This window comes from Phyllobates terribilis, unplaced genomic scaffold, assembly GCF_046119375.1.
Source record: "Phyllobates terribilis strain yellow unplaced genomic scaffold, ASM4611937v1 Scaffold_3__8_contigs__length_932513732, whole genome shotgun sequence".
NCBI lineage: Eukaryota > Metazoa > Chordata > Amphibia > Anura > Dendrobatidae > Phyllobates > Phyllobates terribilis.
In genome coordinates this window covers 258,285,764-258,312,621 of record NW_027362763.1, presented here as the reverse complement: position 1 = coordinate 258,312,621, position 26,858 = coordinate 258,285,764, and the positions used below count along the sequence as shown (strand labels likewise).

The 26,858-nt window shown below is 44.8% G+C and overlaps 1 protein-coding gene across 1 annotated transcript in view; it reads right to left on the bottom strand.

Moving 5' to 3' along the window:
* The window catches only part of ARHGEF26 (Rho guanine nucleotide exchange factor 26), a 160,576-nt gene that overhangs the window by 46,029 nt on the left and 87,689 nt on the right, over positions 1-26,858 (bottom strand). Inside the window, exons 10-11 of the mRNA XM_073674753.1 lie at positions 23,079-23,168; positions 9,692-9,846 (exon numbers count right to left, since the gene is read on the bottom strand). Coding sequence (XP_073530854.1) covers positions 9,692-9,846; positions 23,079-23,168 — 245 coding nt within the window. The remainder of the gene's footprint in view (positions 1-9,691; positions 9,847-23,078; positions 23,169-26,858) is intronic.

Sequence of the window (26,858 nt, the reverse complement as noted above, 5' to 3'; positions counted from 1 at the left end):
GCACAACAGCGGAAGAAGCAGTGGTGACACCTGCTCACACTGGTCGTGGACACTGGGGTTCGCCCCACAAAGTCGGGTGCTTTGCTGTCATGTGCATGATCATGCTGGTGGTGGTCAGACTGGTAGTTTTGTCACCCCTGCTGATGCTGGCATGGCAGGTGGTACAAATGGCCTTTTTGGGGTTATCAGCAGAGTTTTTAAAAAAATTCCAGACTCTGGAAGACCTACCTGTTGTCCCTCGTGTTGGTGCTGCCCACCTTCTGTGTGCGGCCACCGCACTGCTTCTTCCTGCCTGTTGGGGTACTCTGCCTCCCTCACCCTGTGTGCTGCAGGCCTCGCTCTGCGCGTCCTCCTGCCACGTTGGGTCAGTTACTAGATCATCCACCACCTCCTCCTCTTCCACTTGCGCACCACGATCCTCATCCTCACCTCGTGGCAATTGTGTCTCTTCATCATCCACCTCTTGTGACAAATTGCCAGCGTCGACTTCCTGTGGCCGTGGCTGTTCAAATATTTGGGCATCGCTACATGGGATCTCCTCTTCCACCACTTCAAGCGGAGCAGGCGAGGGGCCCAAATATGGAAATGGATCAGTGAACAGCTCTTCAGAGTGTCCAAGTGTGGGATCAGTTGCTGTCTGACGACACTCGGCATGGTGGGAGGAAGGAGCATCAGAGTGAGGAGGAGTATGCGGTCGAGACTCACGGCTACTAAAACTTGACCGTGTGGAAGACAGACCGGAGGTGGTGGTGCCCAGGTAACGAAGTATTATCTGCTATCCAATTAATAACCTGTTCACACTGATCAGTTCGCAATACTGGTGTTGTAGTGTGCTTCCCTCGTAATTCGGTCAAGAAGTGGGAGCGAGAAGATGTGGCTGTTGGTTGTGGCACATTTTCACTTTGGCCACGGCCCCGTTCTCTACACGCACCATCACCAGAACGTCCAATTCCACGTCCCTTGCCATGCGCCTTGCCCTTTGTAAATGAAGTAAAATAGCTTACACTCGCACTATCAATGGAAAAAGGGTAATAAAAAGGAGATTAGAACCGTGGAAGAGGAAAACCACAATTCTATTTCTCTGGCCTACACCAGAATCTTTTAAACAGATATATTTGTGACTGAACAGACAGGGAGACACTATTACTGTTTTTTTTTACGGAAAACAGGCCAAAAGCTGGATAATCCAGAGATTTGAACCGTGGAACTGCAAAACCACAGTTCTAATTTACTGGCGTATACCAGACTTTTTTAAATAGATATATTTGGGGCTTGTAGCATCGGCGTCTCTGCCTCCTGCTAGGCAGAGACGCCGTCCCTCTCACCTTCCTGTTCAGCGCACGGCGTCCTCCAGCGCTTCTTCCCTCACGCGCTCCTCCCCGGGCACTGTGCTTAGGGCGCGCACGCTCCCCCTCTCTTAAAGGGACCGCGCGCGCCGTCCTAAGGAGTCCCCGGCCAATAGCCGGAGGACTTCCCATATATAAGGCACCTCCTCCAAAATGGAGGTGCCCGAGCAAAGTTGTTGCAAAGCATACTCACCTCTGCTTCAGCCCTCAGGTCCCGTTGCCAACCTGACTACCAGTCCTGTCTGCCTGCTTGTCTTCTCTTCAGCCCGACAGAACCGTGGGAGCCACCTGCTCTATTACAAGGTCGTCCCCAGTATAACATTTGCCCTCGGGGTCCCTCCTTGTTCCAAGGCACAGAGGTTCCACCACCCGGCCCCGTTACAGTTTGCTCAGGCCATGGAACCCGGTGGCACCCAAGCTCCCTCACTCTCTGACCTGTTCCACGAAGTCTCCCGTCAGACATTCCAACAGGAATCCATCCTGAACCACCTGCGCAATGTCAACTCCCACCTGGACACACTGACTGCTCCACCTGGACCTGCCTCCAGTCGTACGACTCACGCCCCGGCAGCGCCGCTGCCCATCCATGTCATGGTACTTGGTCCGGGTCCCCGGCTCTCTGCACCGCCTCGTTTTGATGGAGATCCCGCCTTGGCTCGAGGCTTCATTAACCAGTGCACCCTGCACTTTGAACTCTTGGCACATCACTTTACCACCGACCGGGCCAAAGTGGCCTTCATCATGTCCCATCTCACTGGGGAAGCACTGGCTTGGCTAAATCCCCTGTGGGAGAGAGGGGATCCCCTGGTATCCAACTTGTCAGCTTTCCTCACTGCTTTCCGGAAAGTCTTCGACGAACCGGGACGAAAGACCTCGTCAGCCTCCTCTCTGCTACGTCTCCGCCAAGGGAGTCTCACCGTAGGCCAATATGCCATACGGTTCCGTACCCTCGCTTCTGAGCTTGCCTGGGATAACGAGGCCCTGCTGTCCGTCTTCTGGGAGGGTCTTTCCGGTCGGATTAAAGATGAACTTGCCGGTCGGGACATCCCTACCACCCTGGACGACCTGGTGTCACTTGCTACCCGGATTGACATCCGGTTCCAGGAACGTACCAAGGAAACCACCCGTGAGAGAAGGTTTCCCTGCCTTGCTCCTAACTTCCAGAGACCTGTCTCTTCTTTAGTCACTCCCCGGGCGCACTCACCCGAGCCCATGCAGGTCGACCAGACCAAGTTGGTCAAATCCCGCCAGGAGTCATGCCGGGCCGAGGGGAGCTGTTTCTATTGTGGCAGCAAGGAGCACCTGATCCGTTCCTGCCTGGAGAGGCCGGGAAACGCCGGTGTCTAGGATCGCTCGGAGAGGTCATCCTAGACAAAGGTAAGTCCTCTCCCTCCCTGACTTTGTCTGCCTCTTTCTCCTGGGGAGAGGATCAGCACTTTGAAATTGCCCACCTGGACTCTGGAGCTGCTGGGAACCTCATCTCCCAGTCCTTGGTAGAGAGATACCGTATTCCCACCAAGCCTCTCACTGAACCATTGTCAGTTGCCTCCGTGGATGGTAGACTCCTTCCAGTGCCCATCCTGCTCGTCACTGAACCCTTAACTCTGCAGGTGGGAATGCTGCACTCAGAGAAGATCTCCTTCCATGTGCTATCCGGACTCTCTCACTCCCTGTTGCTAGGTCTACCTTGGCTCCAGACACATGAACCCGTATTGAACTGGCGATCCGGTGAAGTACTCCGGTGGGGGCCAGACTGCCATAAGACCTGCCTGGTTCCGGCCCGCCCAGCTCGCCCTCCGCCTACTCCAGCTAATCTACCCGGTCTCCCGGCTCCTTACTGGCCCTATGCGGACGTCTTCGGTAAAAAGGAAGCAGAGACGTTGCCACCCCATAGGCCATATGACTGCCCGATCAACCTGGTACCTGGCGCCACTCCTCCCCGTGGGCGTATCTACCCGTTGTCTGCGGCCGAAACCCGGGCCATGTCTGAATACATTGAAGAAAATCTGGCTAGGGGATTTATCCGAAAATCTACCTCCCCGGCTGGAGCCGGATTCTTCTTTGTCAAAAAGAAAGACGGCTCGCTACGTCCCTGTATTGACTACAGAGGACGCAATCTAATCACTGTAAAAAACAAATACCCCCTGCCGCTCAACTCCGAATTGTTTGACCGTCTCAAGGGCGCCAGGATCTTCTCCAAGCTGGATCTACGAGGAGCATATAACCTGGTCCGTATCCGTCAAGGAGACGAGTGGAAGACAGCATTCAATACCCGGGACGGTCACTATGAGTACCTTGTGATGCCCTTTGGTCTCTGTAATGCCCCCGCTGTCTTTCAAGAGCTGGTCAACGACATCTTCCGTGACCTCCTGTACTCCTGCGTAGTGGTGTACCTGGACGATATCTTGGTCTTCTCTCCGGATCTCCCCACACACCGGAGGGATGTTCGTCAGGTCCTGCTTAGGCTTCGGCAGAACCACCTCCATGCCAAATACGAGAAGTGCCTCTTCGAGCAGACCTCCCTTCCATTCTTGGGCTATGTTATCTCCCAGACAGGTCTGCAAATGGATCCCGAGAAGCTCTCTACAGTCCTAAAATGGCCCCGTCCAGAGGGATTGAAGGCGATACAGCGATTCCTCGGCTTCGCCAATTACTATCGTCTTTTCATCCCACATTTCTCGTCCCGGACTGCTCCCATATCTGCGCTTACCCGTAAGGGGGCAAATCCCAAGGTATGGTCGCCTGAAGCCGAGGAGGCCTTCCTTTCCTTAAAGAGAGCCTTCGCCTCTGCCCCCGTCCAGACTGCAATAAACAATTCTACCTGGAGGTTGATGCCTCCTCCTCCGGAGCCGGATAGGTACTCACCCAAAAATCTTCTACCAGGAGAATGATAACCTGCGGCTTCTTCTCCAAAATCTTCACCTCGTCTGAGCGCAACTACTCCATAGGAGACCGTGAATTGCTAGCCGTCAAATTGGCACTGGGGGAGTGGCGCTATCTGCTTGAAGGGGCTCTTTACCCGGTGATCATCTACACTGATCACAAAAACCTGGCATATCTCCAAAATGCCCAGAGACTTTATCCTCGCCAGGCCCGGTGGTCGTTGTTTTTTGCCCGCTTCGACTTCATTCTTCATTTCCGTCCGGCGGACCAGAACGTCAAAGCTGATGCCTTGTCCCGGTCCTTCCTGTCCTCCGATCAAGAGGAGGAGCCTACGCACATCATTGACCCCTCCAAGGTGATGAATGTGACCTCCTTGGATCTGATTCGTCTTCCACCCGGTAAGATGTTTGTAGCAGTACCAGATCGGGAGAGGGTTCTTCGCTGGGGACATTCTTTTAAACTAGCTGGCCATGCTGGCCAAAAGAAGACCTTCCAGCTCATTACCCGGCATTACTGGTGGCCTACCCTGCGTAAGGACATTGTAGACTTCGTCGCGGCCTGTTCATCCTGTGCCCATAACAAAGTTCCCAGACATCTACCAGCTGGCCATCTCCTGCCCCATCCCGTACCTGCTTCTCCATGGCAGCACATTGCTATGGACTTTATCACCGATCTTCCTGTTTCTGCCGGTTGTACAGTTATTTGGGTGGTCGCTGACCGCTTTTCTAAAATGGCCCACTTCATTCCCCTGCCTGGTCTCCCATCTGCACCCGAGCTGGCTAAAGACTTTATCCGCCACATCTTCCGTCTCCATGGCCTACCCCTCCACATCGTGTCGGATCGTGGGGTTCAGTTCACCTCACGCTTCTGGAGAGACACATGTAAGCTGCTAGACGTCACCCTGGATTTCTCCTCCGCTTACCACCCACAGTCCAATGGTCAAGTGGAGCGGATCAATCAGATCCTGACCAGCTACCTCCGGCACTTCGTTAATGCCCACCATTCGGATTGGGTGGATCTCCTACCATGGGCCGAATTCTCTTATAATAACCATGAGAGCGAATCCTCTTCCAAATCCCCATTCTTTATAGTCGGTGACCAACAACCCCGGATTCCAGTTCCTGTCTCGGCTTCTGTGGACAACCCTGCCGGGGAGTCTCTTGTCAGCGAATTTTCTACTATTTGGGAGAGTACCAGGTCCGCTCTTCTTCTGTCCTCTGAGCGGATGAAGAGATATGCTGATAAGAGACGTCTGGATCCGCCTCAATTCCGTCCGGGAGACAAGGTTTGGCTCTCTTCCATACATGTACGGCTCAAAGTACCCTCCTACAAGTTGGGCCCTCGTTTCATCGGACCCTTCGAAGTCCTCAGGCAAATTAACCCAGTGGCCTACAAATTAAAACTCCCGGCCACCCTACGCATTCTCAACTCCTTCCACGTATCCCTCCTCAAACCCGGTGTCCTTAACACTTTTTCCCACAATCCAGGTACTCCTCCTACTCCGGTTTCTGCTGAGGACGTCTTTGAAGTGGAGAGTATCCTGGGCACCAAGAGGGTAAGAGGGAGAACTTTTTTTCTGGAGGATTGGAAGGGGTTTGGTCCTGAGGAAAGAACTTGGGAACCCAGGGAGAACATCAACGCTCCGCTTCTCCTTGAGAAATTTCTCTCTGGCCTAAAAAGGGGGGGGCCTAAAGGGGGGGGGTACTGTAGCATCGGCGTCTCTGCCTCCTGCTAGGCAGAGACGCCATCCCTCTCACCGTCCTGTTCAGCGCAAGGCGTCCTCCAGCGCTCCTTCCCTCGCTGCTCCACCTCTCTTCAAGGGACCGAGCGCGCCATCCTAAGGAGTCCCCGGCCAATAGCCGGAGGACTTCCCATATATAAGGCACCTCCTCCAAAATGGAGGTGCCCGAGCAAAGTTGTTGCAAAGCATACTCACCTCTGCTTCAGCCCTCAGGTCCCGCTGCCAGCCTGACTACCAGTCCTGTCTGCCTGCTTGTCTTCTCTTCAGCCCGACAGTCTGTCTCCTGCATCCGCCAGTCTATCTATGGGCAAGTCCACCTGCGGACCAGGAAGCACCTGCCAGTTACTTGCCTGCTACCTGCCGTACCTGCTAGACCGCTCACCTGGGAGCGCTCACCTGCTACCCGCCTGCTAGCCTTCCTGGAGGCTAAGCCGTCACTTGCCGTGACCACCTGCCTGCCAGTCAAGAGACTCTTACCTGCTCTTCCGTCACTTCCCGTGACCACCCGCCTACTCACCCAGAGACTGCTACCTACCTGTTGTGTCCACCCGCTACTCCGGTCAGTCCCAGCTACCTGACCCGTGGGAGCCACCTGCTCTATTACAAGGTCGTCCCCAGTATAACACCTGCCCTCGGGGTCCCTCCTTGTTCCAAGGCACAGAGGTTCCACCACCCGGCCCCGTTACAGGGCTGAACAGTCAGTGACACACTCAAACTGTTTTTTTTATGTAAAAAAGGCCCAAAAGTGGATAATACAGAGATTTGAACCGTGGAACTGCAAAACCACAGTTATAGTTATGTGGCGTACACCAGAATCTTTCAAACAAATATATTTGTGTCTGACCAATCAGGGAGACACCATTACAGTTGTTTTTTACGGCAAAAAATGCCAAAAACAGGATAATACAGAGATTTCACCCATGGAACTGCAAAACCACAGTTAATTTTTCTGGCCTACACCAGACTCTTTTAAACAGATATATTGGTGTCTGAACAGTTACAGACACACTACATTTTTTTTGGGGGGGGATACCAAAAGGTTAATAAGATGCGTATTTGGACAGTCTGACTGAGGAAAAGAAAAAATACAGGATTTAGATGAAAAAAAAAAAAAATTTCCTGGCCCCTGAGACCGGGGTGATAAGTCTAGCACTTTGACCAACAGGAGCACACAGGACTGTAATGCAGCGTTTGCTGGTATAACCACTGAGTCTCCTATACAGCCTGCCTGCCTGATATCTGCGATGGATATTAGTCCTGAGAAGGACTGTTTGTTTGATTTGGCAGGCTTTAGAGACCCTACACTACCTATTTCGCACTATATATCTCTCCCTAACTCAGCAGCACTGACCCTACACTGGCTGATCCGGAGCGACTGTGCACAAGATGGCGGCGCCCGGTTTTAAATACTTGAGGTGACGCTGTGCGGCCAGCCAATCACTGTAATGCCCACAAACAACATGGCTGCGGCATTACAGTGACTGGCTGGCAATCCCTGCATGTTCATTGGCTCTGTAAAGAGCGCCAAACGTGCAGGGCGGAGACCCGAGCTCCCGCCCGAGTAACCCGGAAATGCTCGGTGCTCGCCGAACATCCCGAGTAGTGAGATGCTTGGGCGAGTAACGAGCAGTGTTGAGCATGCTCGCTCAACACTAATCCTATCCCAATATGTAGTAGGTGCAGTAATAATAATAATAGCAAATACATCCAATTAGAAATGTAGTATAGTTTTTCTGATTCACCATGTCTCTTCCCTCATGTGCAGGCATTGCAGGACCTTAGGTATCCATGGTTACATCCACTGATAAAGTGACAGTTAGCTAGTTGCTAGTGGTCGTTACTATGGATACCTAAGGTCTTGCAATGCCTGCACATGAGGGAAGAGACATGGCGAAACAGAAAAACTATACTACATTTCTAATTGGATGTATTTGCTATTATTATTATTACTGCACCTACTACATATTGGGATAGGATCTTGGAGATGGGAATACCCCTTTAAAGGCAAGATTATAGCAGTGAGGCAGCAGCAGGCTAGTCTTTCTAGAAGAAAGACTATGAAAAGAAATCCTCCACAATCTACTCGAAATTGCATATTAAAAACATTGTGAAGGAATGAAGGATAAAGCCTTAAGGGGGTTTCTCATGAACAAAGTACATTTTAATTAATAGATCTTGGAATAATAACTTCCACAATTGGATGTGTTTAAATAAAATGTTCCTGTGCTGAGATAATCTTATAAATGTGTCCCTGCTGTGTACTGTGTAATGGCTGTGTCTGACCGTACAGGAACATGGTCTGATCATACCACATCTCCTGGGCAGATGTGGAAGCAAAAGAGTATACAGACAGAATAGCAGAGGATTACAGCCGATTCATTTTGTGAGGTAAAACATTTCACCGCCTGTTTTTACGCAATGTTTTAGCTCGAAGAAAGAATAATTAGAGATCCCATAATCTAATGTCAGTATACTCTTTTGCTTCCTCCCCTGCCCAGGAGATGTGGTATGATCAGACCATGTTCCTGTACGGTCAGACACAGTCATTACACAATATTCAGCACAGGAACATTTTCTTTAAATCCATCCAGTCGTGGAACTTATTATTCTTCAAAGATCTATTGATTAAAATGTTTATTTAAAATTACCTGTTAGTGGGAAAACCCTTTTAATGGTTTCTGGCTCTTAGCACTTCCGATGTTATTGGATATTAATAATATATTATCTACTCCATTCTCCTTCTATTCATATTATAATCCCTGCTACTTTCTTCACTTACTGAGTTTATATACAAAGTATTTAATTCTACTTCCAGGCTGCCTTCCATGTCATTGTTATTGGAATACGGGAAATCACATTTTTACCGGATGTTTGTAACTTCCTGGTATGTTTTGGTCACTAGAGATGACAATAGCACACCCATATTGCAGTGATAACACTGATTTTCATATTATGCATTTAACACTTGAGGAGGTCACCACCAAGAAAAACACACTAAAAACAATAAAAAGATGTCCAGTTGAAAAAAAAAAAATAATATTAAAAAATGTGTTTCAAAAAGTCAGGCATATAGCTTACTAAAATACCTAAATTATTCTAGGTGCTCTGATTGTCCTGGGTTTAGCATCTCCAATTCCAATCCAGTACACAACAAAGGAGTCATCTGTGTCGGCACATGATCAGCACTGTGTATGAAGGTGGCTGTCTGACAGCTACTCTCAATAGCTAAGCCACTCCACTTCTTTGTCTATAAAATGGCTATGGCAGAAAAGGGGGTTGGCTTAGCCATTAAAGTGAGCCAGAAAGTCAGCCCCTTCACACCCAGCACTAGTCATAAAACCCTCTCCTGTGTTAAGCACATGAGCAGAAGAAGGACTGCTAAACACGGACCTGGGTACTTTCATTATTTGAAGTAAACTAGTATGTCATGTAACCTACTTTTGTAAGCATGTATTTGTATATACATATATATACACATATATATATATATATATATATATATATATATATATATATATATATATACACCACATATGTCTATATACAGTAATTATTATTTTTTTTTCTTTTTAGTGGAAAACCCTTTTCATTGAATTATTTAGCAAACCAAAAAATGTCTGTTTTAAACCAAGTGTTTAGTAAATGCATTGTTTTAGCATTCAAAAGACAGAACTTTGACAATAGAAAGCTGACAGGAATGTAACGTTGGCAAGAAAATTACCTCTTTTTCTTTGTAATAATGAGCACATCATTGAACAGGAAGAAGTAGACGGGTTGTTTTGTTGTCCTCCTGGAGAAAATGCCAGTATCCTCTACAAAAGATGTAAGTTCTCCCCTCTTCAATAGCCACCGAGAAGATGACACTAAGGGGAAAGGCTGCAGAAGATACAACATATGGCATCAACACAGCTATTATAAAAAGTACCCAGAGGATAAAATAAAAATGCAAATATTCATTCAATCTCTCATTTTATTTCTGATGTAGATACAGAATTTAACTATATAAAATGTGGACATCAATAATAAAAACAAGCCATCATTTTGTTAGAAGACAATCTAAAAGACATAGTGAACATTTGACAATTTCTCAACTTTAAAAACTCTTTTTACATTTAACAGCATTTTAAAACTATAACAAAGTGTTAATGACTACAAAGGGTATATAATGGGTCTGTTGGTCCGCAGCCAGACCATGAGACTGGTGGCTGTATGATCAAATGTCTTTAGTCTGTGCCAAAATGTTAAAGGGCAGAGTGCCAACACTAGTAACTCCTTTCCTAAATGAAAGTACCCAGTTTCCTGCGAAGAGTCAACAAAACCGGACAGTTCAGATGGAAAATAACAAGATAGCGCTGTTGTTTTTAACTCATCCTCAGCCAAAGGTCCCTACTAAAGTAATGGTCCACTCTATTGCTTTGGTGTAATACACGAGCACTGCGGCTTTATTGAACTCATCAACTGGATCTCCAGGTTTTATGTTCACAGCAGTATTACTAACCGTAATTGCTGCCAGGGAATCCTCAGTTACTATATCTGTTTGAAAATGAAAAAACATCTGTCTGTAGAGAAATCCATGTGAAATAAAGCTTTTATTCAGACTCCAGTGTAATGATTATATCAGGAAAAATTTAATATATATACAGCAGGTAAATTATGAAAGTTTCCGGTGGCTCAGTGATTAGAGTTATTAGCACTGTTGCTTTGCAGCACTGTGGTCTTGAGTTCAAATCCCACCAAAGAACACATCGGCAAAGAGTTAGTATGTTTGCTTGCATAGGTTTCCTCGGGTTCTCTGGTGTACTCCCACACTTCAAAGATATACTGATAGGGAATCTAGATTGTGAGCCCCAATGGGGGACAGTGCCGATAATGTCTTTAAAGTGCTATGGAATTAATGGCGGCCATAGGCAGACAACAGGAACCATTTAGGACAGGCAAGCTGAATTCTGGTAATGCAATGCCAACAGTGCCTGTATTGTGCTGCCATTAGCAGTAGTTGATCGCCATCTCTATATAGTGAATACTATAAAGATTCAGATATTGTAGCCAAGAACTTGTGTGGAGTCAGGATCATTACATTTACATTTTTGCTCTTTTACTATAAGACAAAGAATTCCAACTATGAAAAACATGTAAATTCTGGGTAAAAAAGTCAAATACCTGAAGAAATACAGCATAATATTCTCAACAGACTATGCGCGTTTAGTTCCATGTGTGCAGTGTCCATAGTTAGAAGGATTTTTAATGTGAGAGCAGCACATTAGAGAGTATTATTTCATAATTTTACATACATCATTTTTCATACAGGTGCATCTCACAAAATTAGAATATCATCAAAAAGTTAATTTATTTCAGCTCTTCAATACAAAAAGTGAAACAAATTAAATAGAGTCATTACAAACAGAGTGATCTATTTCAAGTGTTTATTTTTGTTAATGTTGATGATTATGGCTTACAGCCAATGAAAACACAAAAGTCATCATCTCAGTAAATTGAAATAATTAACAAAAAACACCTGTAAAGGATTCCTACGCATTTAAAAAGGCCCTTTAGTTTGTTTCAGTAGGCTCCACAATCATGGGGAAGACAGCTGACTTGACAGATGTCCAGAAGGCAGTCATTGACATACTAAGTAAATGCAAAGTAAATTTTGCATTTCATTTGGAAATCAAGGTCCCAGAGTCTGGAGGAAGAGTGGAGAGGCACACAATCCAAGCTGCTTGAGGTCTAGTGTGAAGTTTCCACAATCAGTGATGGTTTGGGGAGCCATGTCATCTGCTGGTGTAGGTCCACTGTGTTTTATCAAGACCAAAGTCAGCGCAGCTGTCTACCAGGAAATTTTAGAGCACTTCATGCTTCACTCTGCTAACAAGCTTTTTGGAGATGGAAATGTCATTCTCCAGCAGGACTTCGCACCTGTCCACACTGCCAAAAGTACCAATACCTGGTTTACAAACAACAGTATCACTGTGCTTGATTCACCAGCAAACTCGCCTGACCTTAACCCCATAGAGAATATATGGGGTATTGTCAAGAGGAAGATGATAGACACCAGACCCAACAATGCAGACGAGCTGAAGACTGCTATCAAAGCAACCTGGGCTTCCATAACACCTCAGCAGTGCCACAGGCTGATCGCCTCCATGCCACGCCACATTGATGCAATAATTGATACAAAAGGAGCCTGACCAAGTATTGAGGGCATTTACTGAACATACATTTCAGTAGACATTTTGAATTTTAAAATCATTTTTCAAGCTGTTCTTATGAAGTATTCTAATTTACTGAGATAATGACTTTTGTGTTTTCATTGGCTGTAAGCCATAATCATCAACATTAACAGAAATAAACACTTGAAATAGATCACTCTGTAATGACTCTATATAATATAGGAGTTTCACTTTTTGTTTTGAAGAACAGAAATAAATTAACCTTTTGATGATATTCTAATTTTGTGAGATGCATGTGTATATTGTGTAGCTAGCTTCTAAAACTTTCTCACTAAGAACAAGTCAGAAATCCATAGTCTTTCCAGCACAAGACTTGTTCATATCATAGTGAATATAGTTGTACTGTATATTTATCCTGCTATTATACATTTCATGTCAGTCCCAAACCCAAAAGGTCTCACAATCGATTTCTCGATTACACATACACTGGCCCAACAAGCATAGAAGAGTGTGTATATTGCTCATAGTACCCTATCAGATTCCAGTCTTAGTTTTTTGAGACCAGGTAAGCAAATAAAAGATAATCTGATTGGTTGCTATGAAAAATATTAAAAATGGAGACCCTCAGTGGTTGATACCTTTTAATGGCTAACTGAAAAGATGGTAAGAAATAGCAAGGTAAAAGGTATCAACCTCTAAGTATTCTCAATTTTTTATATTTTTCTATCTATTGGCTAACACGGTACAAAGATATATTTTTCCTGGTTGCTATGAGAAATACCGAATCTTCAGATTAAGTCAGTACTTATATATAGGCCATGGCTGTGTTCTGTAAAACAAATAAGGGTATGTGCACACTACATCTTGAGGCAAGTACACTCCGGAGTCTAAAAGACTTTGTGAACACACCCTTAAATTGGAAGCCATTTATTCAAAATTGAAAAGTATTTTTGTGTGCCGGAAAAATGTATTAATTGCTCTTCTCAACCCAGCGAATAGAGCAAAATATATGAAATTCCTAAAAAATTAATCTGCTTCATTTTCTTGTAAATGATTTATAATTACCAAGATCCCTTTAGGGACAGGCAAATTGTTTGCAATTTGGGAAAGACGTAAACAATAGGATTAATGTCACATTATATGGTACATTTGGCAACATTCTTAGGAAGATAGCAAGTAAGCAGAATAAGTACGTGGCAGATCTTCCCCCAGGTTATGAACTGTCTGACATGAAATTTGGGAGTGGCCCCTACTATGTAAGAGACAAAACAAGTAAAAGTTATATGGGAACAAGGAACGAGCATTTCCCAAGATAATGACTTAGGACAAACCTTACATAACCTCTCTTCCATATACAGCCATGTAAATAATTTTATGTAAAAAAAGATACGGTAAGTATTATATGCTCTATACCTTTACTGGCTAAACTGAAACATTATATTTGCAAGCTTTCTGGACACACAAGCCCCTTCATCAGGCAACTTAACAACTGAATGACAGACAAGAACACAATATGAAGGGGCCTCTATTGGTTAACAAGAATAAGGTTACCGGGCGCAAAGGTATCATTCATATAATAATCTGAAGGGGTGCCCAAAAAATGCTTTTGCTACAGGTGAGTCCCTAGAAGCACCTCAACTAGAGGCACTGTCCCATAAATGATTTAATCCATATGTGCCACCATAACTGCCTAAGTTATGGGTGTGCCCCTATAAGCTCCTCAACTACAAGAGTGATCCCATAAGTGCGTCGACTACAGGTATACCTCTATAAGTGACATATCATTACTGTGAGTCCTATAACAAGGTGACACAACTAGATGTCTAATGTAGTCAGAACTGGTGCAGTCTAGAAAATAAAGTGTAAAAAAACATTAAAAACACACAAATAATTCCAATGCAAGGGCTAGAGACAACCGTGTTGGTTTACAGAATGGAAAGAGTTTAATGTTTCATTTGGAATATCTGGAATATACTATGCTACAAATGTAGAAGTAAAAACAAATATAGAAATTGCATTGGAAAAGATAAATTTAATTTTTTCTGACACCTTTACATTCCAATAAAAAAAAATATTTGTATGAAGAAAGTTTCTTTTAAAATATTTATACGGTGCTGGAATGTTGTAAACGGGCAAAATGCTTTATGATCTCCACTGTAATTCTGCGTGATGGATGACGTCAAGGCTTCTCAATGATCATTTATCTTATATTTCATATATACACACCAGATGTTTGTTCAAAGCGGAGTTCCTGAGATGCAATACTCAGTGAAGCACCACATTACAGGCCATCAGCTTACAGTGCAGGAATACTCAATTTCGCAAAATGCAAGTCACCACAGATGTACTGATCGGAGAGTGACCTAACAGAGGGTGTTGGGAGACTTGAGCTTATGTGGGGTACTCCAGTTAAGTTGAAACCCCCACAAATTGCTACGACAGGAAAGTATTGACCCCAACTGTCCAAAAAGACCACTGCGGAGAACTTGAATGGAGTAGGTGGTTGTGTATGCATCACATTGTCTTGACACTTAATTCACTGTCTATGGCACTTAACAAGAATCCACCCAACGCCTACTGGGCGCGTCTTGCAGATTTGGGAAAATGGGGGAAGAAAATTCTAGTGATCGATAGCAGTCTCAGAGATCAGACCTACATTGAGCTAATAATTTGCCAGTCATCTTGTCCATCTTTCCCATGCATAGTGCTCACACTACCAAACACTCCTGTGTTATATATGAAAGAGTTGCTGCCAGACATGTCCGGCAGGGGCTTATCTCCAGGTGATCAAAAGCATTGACAATCCGAAATCGGACATGCTGGGTCCTTTAGTCCGCCAACAGTCAAATGTCCTTAATCCTTATACACATTAGACTGTCAATCAAACCCGTCAATATGAGTCGGTTCTGCTGAGCTTAATCTAATGTGTATGGGGGAACTTTAGGGCTTGTGGACACATTGCAGATTAGCTGCATTTTTGTCACTATTTTTCTGAGCAGATTTGTCACAAAACCTGAAGGGTTTCCTGATGCCAGCAAAGTGAATAAGAATCCTCAAGTCTCGTACACACATTGCTCATTTGTGACTTGCAGATTTGGTATAGATTTAAATCTGCAGAATGGCAATTCTTTCAACGTTTTTGCTGCAGATTTCACTCAAAAAACATTTGGGGAAAAATTTGCAAGTAAAAAATTTATCAAAAACACGGCAAAAATGCACCTATTTTACACAGCGTTTTTCCAGCCAAGAGATGTAGAAATGTGCAGATACCCTGACTGTTCAAGTAAAGCTTAATTTTCTAAGATGCAAATCACCAAAGGTAGAGCTGTAAGGACATAAAACAAGCAGGATAGTGTAAGTTAGAGCCCTGTTGCCTGAAGAATTCTGACTGCTCTGTAAAACGGTCTTCAACAAATCAAACACAAGATAGTCCCAAGTGAAAATGTAGTGTATCTATAATATAATCGGCTAAGCGTGTCTCTGTCTGAAGCCTCGATAGACTGCGCAAGCGTGACGCGCAGTCTGGCTCCAGACAGAAGAACGCATGGAGCAGTTACAGGTAAGAGGAGGTGTATGGCGCCGGAGATGGCGGTATGCGTAGACACTGAACGCACACCGCGATCTCCGGCGCCATACTTAGATACTTACCTGACCGGGAGGAGCGTTGCTGCGGCGCCTCTCTTCTGGCCGGAGACCGGGGGTGGAGTGAGGCGTCGGATAGGCGCGTGCGCATAGCGCTATCCGGCGCCATTTTACTGAAGACACATTTACAGTGTGTCTTCAGCAAAATGGCGCCGGACAGCACGATGCTCCGGCACCGCACTCCTCCCCCGGCCTCCGGCAGAACAGGACGCTGCAGCGCTGGAGTACAGAGAAGAAAGGTGAGTATAACTGTTTATTTATACCAGCATTAGGGGGATGAGGAGTGCCACACATACCGGGATTGGGGGGTGAGAGGTGCCACGCATACCAGGATTGGGGGGTGAGGGGTGCCACGCATAACGGGATTGGGGGGTGAGGGGTGCCATGCATACCGTGATTGGGGGGGGGGGGGGGGAGGGGTGCCACGCATACCGGGATTGGGGGGTGAGAGGTGCCACGCATACCAGGATTGGGGGGTGAGGGGTGCCACGCATAACGGGATTGGGGGGTGAGGGGTGCCATGCATACCGTGATTGGGGGGGGGGAGGGGTGCCACGCATACCAGGATTTGGGGGTGAGGGGTGCCACGCATACCGGGATTGGGGATGAGGGGAGCCACGCATACCGGGATTGGGGGTGAGGGGAGCCACGCATACCGGGATTGGGGGTGAGGGGAGCCACGCATACCGGGATTGGGGGTGAGGGGAGCCACGCACACCGGGATTGGGGGTGAGGGGAGCCACGCACACCGGGATTGGGGGTGAGGGGTGACACGCATACCGGGATTGGGAGTGAGGGGGTGACACACATACCGGGATTGGGGGTGAGGGGTGACACACATACCGGGATTGGGGGTGAGGGGTGACACGCATACCGGGATTGGGGGTGAGGGGTGACACGCATACCGGGATTGGGGATGAGGGGTGACACGCATACCGGGATTGGGGATGAGGGGTGACACGCATACCGGGATTGGGGATGAGGGGAGCCACGCATACCAGGACTGGGGGTGAGGGGAGCCACGCATACCGGGACTGGGGGTGAGGGGAGCCACGCATACCGGGATTGGGGGTGAGGGGAGCCACGCATACCAGGATTGGGGGTGAGGGGAGCCACGCATACCGGGATTGGGGGTGAGGGGAGCCACGCATACCGGGATTGGGGGTGAGGGGAGCCACGCATACCGGGATTGGGGGTGAGGGGAGCCACGCATACCGGGATTGGGGGTGAGGGGAGCCACGCATACCGGGATTGGGGGTGAGGGGAGCCACGCATACCGGGATTGGGGGTGAGAGGAGCCACGCATACCGGGATTGGGGGTGAGAGGAGCCGCGCATACCAGGATAGGATGGTGGGGACAGGATGGGGGCAGCACATACCAGCATGAGAGACCATATACCAATAAAAATGCTCGTCACCCGGGCGTAGAATGGGTTCAATAGCTAGTATACAGTATATTCATAGACAAAACTAAGGCCATCGTCACATCTCGGCCCAGCATCTTCTGGGCGCCTCAGTTGCTTCTAAGGTTTTACAACATCAACACTCTGTAGCGCGACTCCCGTCACGATGTCACATAAGGACTAGTAACAGAGGCACCCTGGAGATGTCGGGCTGAGGATGTCAGCAATAGAAGTGTAGTCCGACTGCAACAAAAGACCGGTACATAGGTTGGAACAGGGTACTGCAAATCTTTTTACTTGTCTATACACCATTGGCTTTATTTTACTAGACAAATCAAAACAGTGTCTTTCTGGCATACACCTAGCTAGTAGCCATTGTTAAACCTGTGTTATCACTGTACTGAAACCTCAGTCGGCTACAAGTGCTTACATCAGGAAACAATGAAATAAGAAATTAGCCAAAAACACAAAAGCCAAAGAGACATTTATCAGTTAGACATATACTGCTTTTACATCTATTAGTGGGCTCAGACCTATGCTTAGACATGACTATGAAGATAGGATCTATGTAATGAAATCACCTACATGAAGGAAAAACTGTACATATTTCTGTAAGAAGATGCATGCAGATCCACATTAGCCATACATTGGGGCATATATATGCAAATACGAAAAACAGGAGTTTTTTGGCAAATGTTTGACAGAATATTTTATTAAACACTTAGGACAAATTACGTACAGCAAGGAACAACCCGGCACCAAAGTTGGGCAGCATACATAAGTATATTGTTGATACTCATAGAAGACAGAAATCTCAATGGAAAAAGTGCAGCAGTGCTTATTCCCAAGTGAGATAGCTGTTTAAGTGCTACATAAGACAATCAGAGTCCATAAATAAATTCATTGTCTATGCAAAATAATGTAATAAATAAATATGAAAAGGAGGCTCTCAGACAATTGAGAGACAGAAATACCTATGAAAAATTACCTTTCTCACCTTTTGCTTCTTTTTCGGCTCAGCTGCACTCCATACTTTGTGGGGCTTTAGATCAGGGTATTATTAAAAAACAAATTTTTGAGGGACTAATGACTAAATATCCAAAAGTCCCAACTTTCTACATTCTTCCAAAAATCCACAGGGATCGGGTCGACCCTCCTGGCCCTCCGATCGCGTCAGGAATTGATGGCTTCTGCGAACCAGTGTGTAAGTTCATAGATTACTACTTGAAACCTATGGTGGAAACTTTACCATCCTTTGTGAAGGACACGACGGACGTGCTAAGGAGGGTGGACGGGATCTTTGTGGAATCAGATATGTTATTGGTCACTGCGGATATAGAATCCCTCTACACTTACATTGATCATGAGGACGGTCTTGGAGCTGTCCGCTTCTTCCTGGGGAGTTCAAACTGGGACAGCCAATTGGGTGATTTGGTCCTTGAGTTGCTCCGGTTCATATTAACACATAATTTTTTATTTTTAAGGATGTTTTTTATTTGCAGAAACGCGGCACTGCCATGGGGGCGGCCTGTGCGCCCGCGTACGGAAACCTTTTCCTGGGTTACTGGGAGAGGTGTTTGTTTGGTGATGCGGGGGAGCAGGCCGCTAACCATGTGCAGTGCTGCCTGCGATATATTGATGACGCTTTTATTATCTGGCAGGGTACTGCCTATGAACTGGAGCAATTCATGGACCTACTCAATGATAACCCCTTTAATATTAAACTGACCTTTCAATATAGTGCAAAAAAAATTGATTTCTTGAATATCTCACTTGAGGTGGATGAACAGGGATATATTCAAACTGACGTCTACCGGAAGTCTACATCAGTGAATGCACTATTACATGCTGATTCAGCACATAACGCTTCTACGGTCAGGGCTGTCCCAGTTGGACAATTCAATTCCTCAAGATGATATGCTCCTCAGAGGCGAGATTTGAGGATCAGGCCACAGACCTCACCCGGAGCTTTGTAGAGAGAGGCTATAGTAAGCGATGTGTGAAACAAGGGTACAGGAGAGCAAGGGTTACCCCATGTAACAAGTTGTTGAGCTCTACAATAAAATCAAAGGAAAACTTTGGACCACCGAGATTCATTTCCACATATAACCAGGATTGGTCACTTATGAGAACTATCTTGCAACAGCATTGGCCGATTTTATTGACTGAACCTTCTTTGGCTCCTCATATCTCGACATCTCCTCTTATGACCTCAAGAAGATGGAAAAATATCAAAGATATTCTAGTCAAAAGTCATTATGTTCCGCCTAAGCCTAATCCATTTGGGTCAAGGGGACCAATAAAGGGGTGCTTCCCGTGTGGTCACTGTGTGGCATGCACCAATGTCTCTCGCAGTATTGAGTTCTCTAATTCCTCTGGAAGTCGTCACTATAAAATCAATGAATATATCTCATGTGGGACTTCAAATGTGATATATTATGCAACTTGTGGCTGTGGAAAAATATACGTTGGATTGACATCTAGAGAATTGCGGGTGAGGATTAGAGAGCATGTGAGAGACATTGGTGCAGCAAGGACAGTGGCCGAAGTTTCTTTACTAAAAACTATACCACGCCATTTTAGGCAATATCATGGTAGCAGCCCCAAAACCTTTATGGTGCGGGGGATTGAAGTCATCCATGGTGGTATTCAAGGAGGCAACATAAAAAAACCTTTTAGCTCAAAAAGAGGCTAGATGGATAGTAGGACTGGGAACTGTGACTCCTAATGGCCTCAATGAAACTCTAAGTTTCGCCCCATTTCTGTGAATATATAGTAACCCTTTGGTATTTTTAACCAGTTTTAATCACATTTTTATTTTCTAATGTCTCTTGTCTCTTTTTATATATTTTTTTCTTTTTCTTCCATAGCTTTAATAATAATCAGGCGGTATGAATCAATATCATCTCTCAACATATGAATTCACACCATTTGCATTGGACCTAATAATGTCATCAATACGAATTTATAGTTTGTGCTATCTATATATATATATATATATATATATATATGTATTATTGTCACAAACTTCTCTCAAATGGTGTGCGCGTGCACGCTGCGCTGTCTGATGCCCCCGCTTTGCCCCCGGCATCTTTATGGAGCCTGCGTGTTGTCTGGGAGCCATGGTTACTTACCATTGTCTTCCTGACATGCGCTGTTTGCCTTGATGGCTGTGGGTGGTGCGGCTCACGCACACGGCGCAGTGCGCATGCGCCGATATACCATGATATGATTGGTCCATCGTGACCATGTGACCGCAGGTCCTGATTACATTTAAACATGCATGGAAGGTCCTTTTCTGTATTCCCCCCGAGGAAGCTGTCAAATACACCACGCGAAACGCGTGTTGGGGATTTTTTCTTGTTGGGCTGCTACTTTTAAGCAATGGGTAAGAGTGCAATATTATGATTTAACAAATGGTTTTATGTGTTTATGTGCTGACACGACCGTTACATTATTTTGCATAGATAATGAATTATTTATGGACTCTGACTGTCGTATGTAGCACTTAAACAGCTATCCCACTTGGGAATAAGCACTGCTGCACTTTTTCCATTGAGATTTCTGTCTTCTATGAGTATCAACAATATACTTATGTATGCTGCCCAACTTTGGTGCCGGGTTGTTCCTTGCTGTAAGTAATTTGTCCTAAGTGTTTAATAAAATATTCTGTCAAACTTTTGCCAAAAAACTCCTGTTTTTCGTGTTTGCATATATATTAGCTTTATGGAGTGGCATAAATCTCCACTTTTCCTATATTTGGGACCTTACTCTGGTTAGAGTGTTTTTTTACAATGTACCTTATGAATATATGGTTATTTATACATTGGGGCATAGCAGTCTCTTCCCCGAACAGCTACGGTAAAACACAATGAAAGCCTCTGGCCTTCTCCTAAATGAGCACTAAAAATGCATCGCAGACAAACAAAATAATCATTGTCTTCTATTTCCAACAGCAGAACCTAAACCAGTTTCCCAGGTGTACGAAGTTTCTGCACTAGATAAAAGGTCATGCAACACAGTAGAAACATAGCATGCCCGTGAATCACTGCGCAATAACAATTTAGTGTCAATAAAAACTTAAATGCAATCTACACTCGAGAAAAACATATTGAGGGTTTTTTTTTTTTGTTCGGCTTTTTTTTTTTTTTTTTACCCGAGGTAAGTGCTCAATTCACTGCACTGGTCTTGACCAATACCAAGGAAAAAATCAGCAAGTAAAAAAATGATATTTGCAGTCTAATATTGCCTGCAGATCAGACTGACAGGTTCACTGTAAAGATAAAAACCTATTTACGCTTTAAAGGGCTCGCTCATACGAGCGTATACATCGGATGAGTGCTATTCAATGGGGCACTATGGGGCAGTGCTCATGCCAATCCGGCATGAGGAAAAAAATTGCAGCATGCTGATCGAACTCACCCATTCAAGTCAATGGGTGCGTGGAAAACATCAGACTGTAGTCCGATTTCGGTGGACTCACAGAATGGAAAATATAGAGAAGTCTTGTTCTCCATCTTCTCCTCACCTGTGCTACGATTCGCTCATCCAAGAGAACCGGATCACACTAAGCTGACACTCTGATCAGTGTTTGAGCAGAGTGTCATTTACATAATCGATCCGGTTCTCTCGCATGAGAGAATCTACGGCTGTCTGACCGCAGTTTAAATGGGAAGGACGTGTGGGGCGAACGCTCATACAATGTCTACAGCCTACAGACCACTAACATCATCTCCATGTGGAGCAGCATTCAGTATCGGGGGACACGTAGAACCCAGAACCTCACCATTCCAAACCTTTCAAGTGTCACTGTGACAAGTCAGAGGTCATCAGAATCTACGGTGACACTTTCAGGAAAGGTTCAAAAAGTTTATGTCAACTTGAAGTAATTAAGACTGAATAACATACGCCTCTTAGGAACATGATCATTTGGGAGATTCCGCAGTCCCAGATGTTCAAATTACTATTTTCATTTGAGAATCAGCTATTTTAGTCCCTGGATCTTGTCCATTCCTACCTTGCAGGGTGGGGGAAAAATATACCTGTCAGACCTATAATTACTATAGATAATATATGATGTGGTAGATACTATACATATCAACATAACTACTCAATGTATGCAATAAATTAACCTGATATTACAAAGTAAACAATTTGTTTTTGAACGACAGCTTTGTCTGTTACAGGCAACCCACTTCTATATAATCTGTTGAGCTGACAGAGGAGAACTCTATGATGAGAACCCCCCTAAACTGCTCTTGGCTCTCGTGTCCACTGAAAAAAACAAAACATTTCCATTGATGCTCTGTAATACATAAAATGGTTTTCCGGCTTTGGAGAACCCCTGTCACCCCCGCTTTAGTAGATTTAAAAAAAAAAAAGTGCTTTACTGACCCTCCCTAGGTCTAGAGCTAAGCCGCCACTGCAGCTCAGGGTGTCTGGCTGTAGCGCTGTCGACAATGGATATCTCAGTTCTCAACATATGTGCGGTTTCCCAAATTGGCATCAGCATCTATCAGATATTTTAATGCTCAGGACAGAAGCAATTGTCCATTTATACAGCCAAAAAAAAACTTTAAAAAGGTTCTGTTTTAATTTGTTGGCCAATTATTCAAAATAATTTGTGAATATAAAAAGTTCTCTATTGAGACTAATTAACTTATTTCAGTTTCTAAAGTTATCATATAACATTCTCATTCTCGGTTGGTGTGTTTCCACTGATCATATATTTATCCAAAACTCTGACAGAAGACATACTATGTATTTAGTGAGAAATCCCTGCCATCTGCAACTAAATGCAATATTGTTCTTGAACCTCTTCATCTGTTCAAGGGAAATAAATTCGGCATCAACATTTAAATCCAGCTACAAATTAAACAACAAATTGCAATACCTTTATTTTAAACTCCAACTGGGAGTTAATGGTCACCATCATTTCTGTTCTTTCCATCTTCCGTGCTCCTTCATTGCACAGACGCACCAGCTATGGGAGAATTAATATTTTAAAGTACGATTAAATGGATATTAAAACCCAAAAAGATGAAAAATGGTAGTACTAAGGTAATACTATCTCTCCCCTTGACCGAGGAAACTTTATGTCAACACTGTGACCGATTCTCTAAAACTAATGCAAACAATTAAGAAAAATGTGTTGATAAGTATTCAATGGGGTTGAGATCAGGGCTCTGTGCGAGCCAGTACAGTTTTCCAACCCCAACTCCCACGATTGTGCCTTTACGGACCTTGCTTTGTGCCTTGGGTTAAGTAATGCTGTCCCCAAACATTTGAAGGCTAAAATAGTCCAAAATTTCTCCGTATGCTAAAGTATCACGATTTATCTTCACTGGAACTAATGGTAGGCCAACCCCTGAAAAATAACTCCATAGTATTATCCCTCTGCCACCAAACTTCAGAGTTGGCACCATGCAGTTAAGCAAGTAACGTTCTCCTGGAATTCTCCAAACCCAGATTTGTCCATCAGACTGGCAGATTAGGAAGTGCGATTCGTCACTCCATAGGACATGGTTTCCTTTGCTCCAGAGTCCAGTGGCGGTGAGCTTTACACCACTCTAATGGATGTTTAGCATTGTGCTTGGTGATGAAATGATTGAATGCAGTTTCTCAGCCAAGGAAACAAATGCTATCAATCTCCTAATGCAGTTTTTCTGCTGACGATAAGGAGGTTTTTGAACTCTGCAATTATAGTTGGTGACTTTCCTGCACATGCACTACCTGCCTCCGCATTTGGTGACACTACTTTGTAACTCTGCATAGTCTGCTACTTTGAGTTGGAGGGAAGAAAGTTCATGAAGGACTTTTTACAACGCTGACATTATATCACAGTGCCACGCTCAGATTCAGTGAGCTCTTTAGAACGATCCATTCTTTCTTAAATGTTTGTAAAGACAGACTATATGTCGAGGGGCTGGATTTTATATACCTGTAGCGATGGGACTGAATGCAAAAACCTGAATTCAATGATTGAAAGGTGTATTTTGGTCTATATAGTGTACCCGTACTAGTGCTCCTATTAAATACCATTCCTGCCCTTTATTTTACACATTTTATTACATTAGAATATGCATTATTATTTCCTTTTGAATGATGCATTTTTAATGCCCTAGACATATACAATTCAATGTGACAACTTTCCTTTATCAAGCTGAAATAAATTATTTTGCTTTATAATTAAATAATTGCCAGATCATCTTATTTAATTGGGAGAAAAAGTTGCATAAGTCATTAGTGCAAGCATATATAAGAAACTTGGTACTATATCTTATCAGAAAAATCTACTTAATTCCCCACTCATAAGAACGTTTCTTCCTCTCCCGCCTGCCTCCTGAACTTGTTATAGACTCTGAAAGCACAGCTCATATCCAACTTGCTCAGACGTACTGCCAGTTCACTGTGGTGTTGTGTGTCACAGCGCACTGTACTCTATGAAGGGGGAGGAGAGAGGATCACAGTGAGGACACAAGCAGAAAGAGAGAGATAATGATCATGCTGAGCTTTCTAACAAATCTTTTAACTCACCCCAGAGCTGGAGTCACATCTACACTGATCACCACTGCTGTATAACGTCTACCATGCTGCTGCTTGTCTCTGTGAGCTTAAAAAAATGAATGAAGAGCAAGAATTCCCTGTGTGCGGAGATATCTGTGGGAGATATCAGAGCAGCTAGTCTCCTCCCACAAGCTCAGAGTGGATTGCAAACTAGAGATGCAGGAAACAAGTAATATAATGGCCAGAAATAGTGTTAAACAACATGTAGACACAGAACACCTTATTCTGAAAAGTTACTTAGAAGTAACTTTTAAAGACAACAGAGATTAAAGAAGAATATCACTCATAATTCTGGCCAAAGCCTTAGGGAAAGGTGATGTACTGTACATTTTGTAGAGTGGTTCGTCTTTGAAAACCATAACTTAAAGAAGAACCATTTCTCAGTGAAGGCACATAATGATTTTGTAGCTCCAGCATGTAAATAAGGATTAGCTTACTACAGCATGCAGGTTGAAGATTTGACTAGTCCAAAACAAGTTACTTTCCTCAGGTGTATAAGCTAAAATTGACAAGAATGCTGAGCGCCTTGGGAGGTGTTCAGTCATAACATGTGCTACACCTCAGCTCATAACTTATATGAATTCATCAGACACACGTTACCAGCACATCTAATTGTTTTCAATGCACATTGCTACTGTAAGAAACTAAAGGCCTTCCCAATCTCCTTAGGACAGGATCCGATCACATCATATAGCTATAAGTATCTCACATACACAGGCAAAGCAGCTATGTGATGATCCATTCAGCTGCATTAATGACAGAGTCTGATGATATGTACCCTCCTGATGTCTGTCAGGTTCAGTCAACAGCAATTTCCTATGAAGAGGAGCATTGATTCATGCATGAGGCTATGTGCCCACGATGCAGAAATGCTCCGGATTTTTCCTGAGAGTCTCTGCATCTCCCCTGGCAGAAAAAACGCACGCAGATTGTACAGGGACATGCGGATGTGAAGCGTTCTTCACTTGCATTTCCGCATGCGGGTTGACAAGCGCTTTCCAAGCGATTTTAGCATCACTTGGAAAGTGCTTGACAACTTGGTCACACTATATAAATCCATGCAAACGGCATGGATTTATATAGTGTGACCAAAACAATGTTAAAAAATAAAAAAATAAATCTATACTTACCTTCTGATGGCCCCCGGAGTCTTGATTCGCTCCGTCCTGGCTTACCGGCAGCTCGCGGTACACTACACTGAAGGACCTGCCGTCACATGACTGTGACGTCAGCGCAGGTCCTTCAGTCCACCGCGATCTGCCGGCAAGCGAAGACAAGCACACCGGGGGCCATCAGAAGGTAAATATAATAGCTATTTTTTATTTTATTCTTTTTTTTTTTTACAGGTTCTATGGTACCTGGGTCCCTTCCAGACCCGGGTACCATCCATACAATGAAACGGATGCGACCAATCAGCGAACCGTGTTAGTGAGGACCGGCGCTGCCTGTGCGGGTACTTCCGCTGCGAGCAGCCGGGAGATGACCGGCTAGCGCCGGTCATCTCCCGGCTGCATCACCGCTGACCTCCATGCGGCTACCGTCAGGAGATCAGCGGCTAGGGCCGCTGATTTTCCGACAGCAAGTGTGAAGGGAGGACTGGGGAGCGGAGCCGCCTAGGCCGTTGGTCCGGTCATCTCCCGGCTGCATCGCCGCTGACCTTCGTGCGGCAGATGAGCCGCTAATGGCCGCCATCTTGTTCTGAAATCCCGCGTCGCTGATTGGCCACGGCCGGACCAATCAGCGATGCGGGATTTCTTGGACGGACAGACAGACGGGATAAGCCGATTATAAAGTAGATATTCAAGCTATTTTATACTGCAGCTACACCACCAAGAAGAAATAAGGGGCTGCAGTAATTCAAGGCTTTATCTATTAACCCGGCAGTGAAATAAATTTAGCGCAAATGAATCAACCACACAGCCTAGAACCGCATTGTTTTTTATTCGTTTAGATTTTAAAAATTTTTACACTGTGGTGCAATACCTAAGAGGTTTTTATGTGGAGGCGTACGTTAACCCCTTCATGACCGGAGCATTATCTGTTTTTGCGTTTTCGTTTTTTTCTCCCCTTCTTTCCAGAGGCAGAACTTTTTTATTTTTTCGTTCAA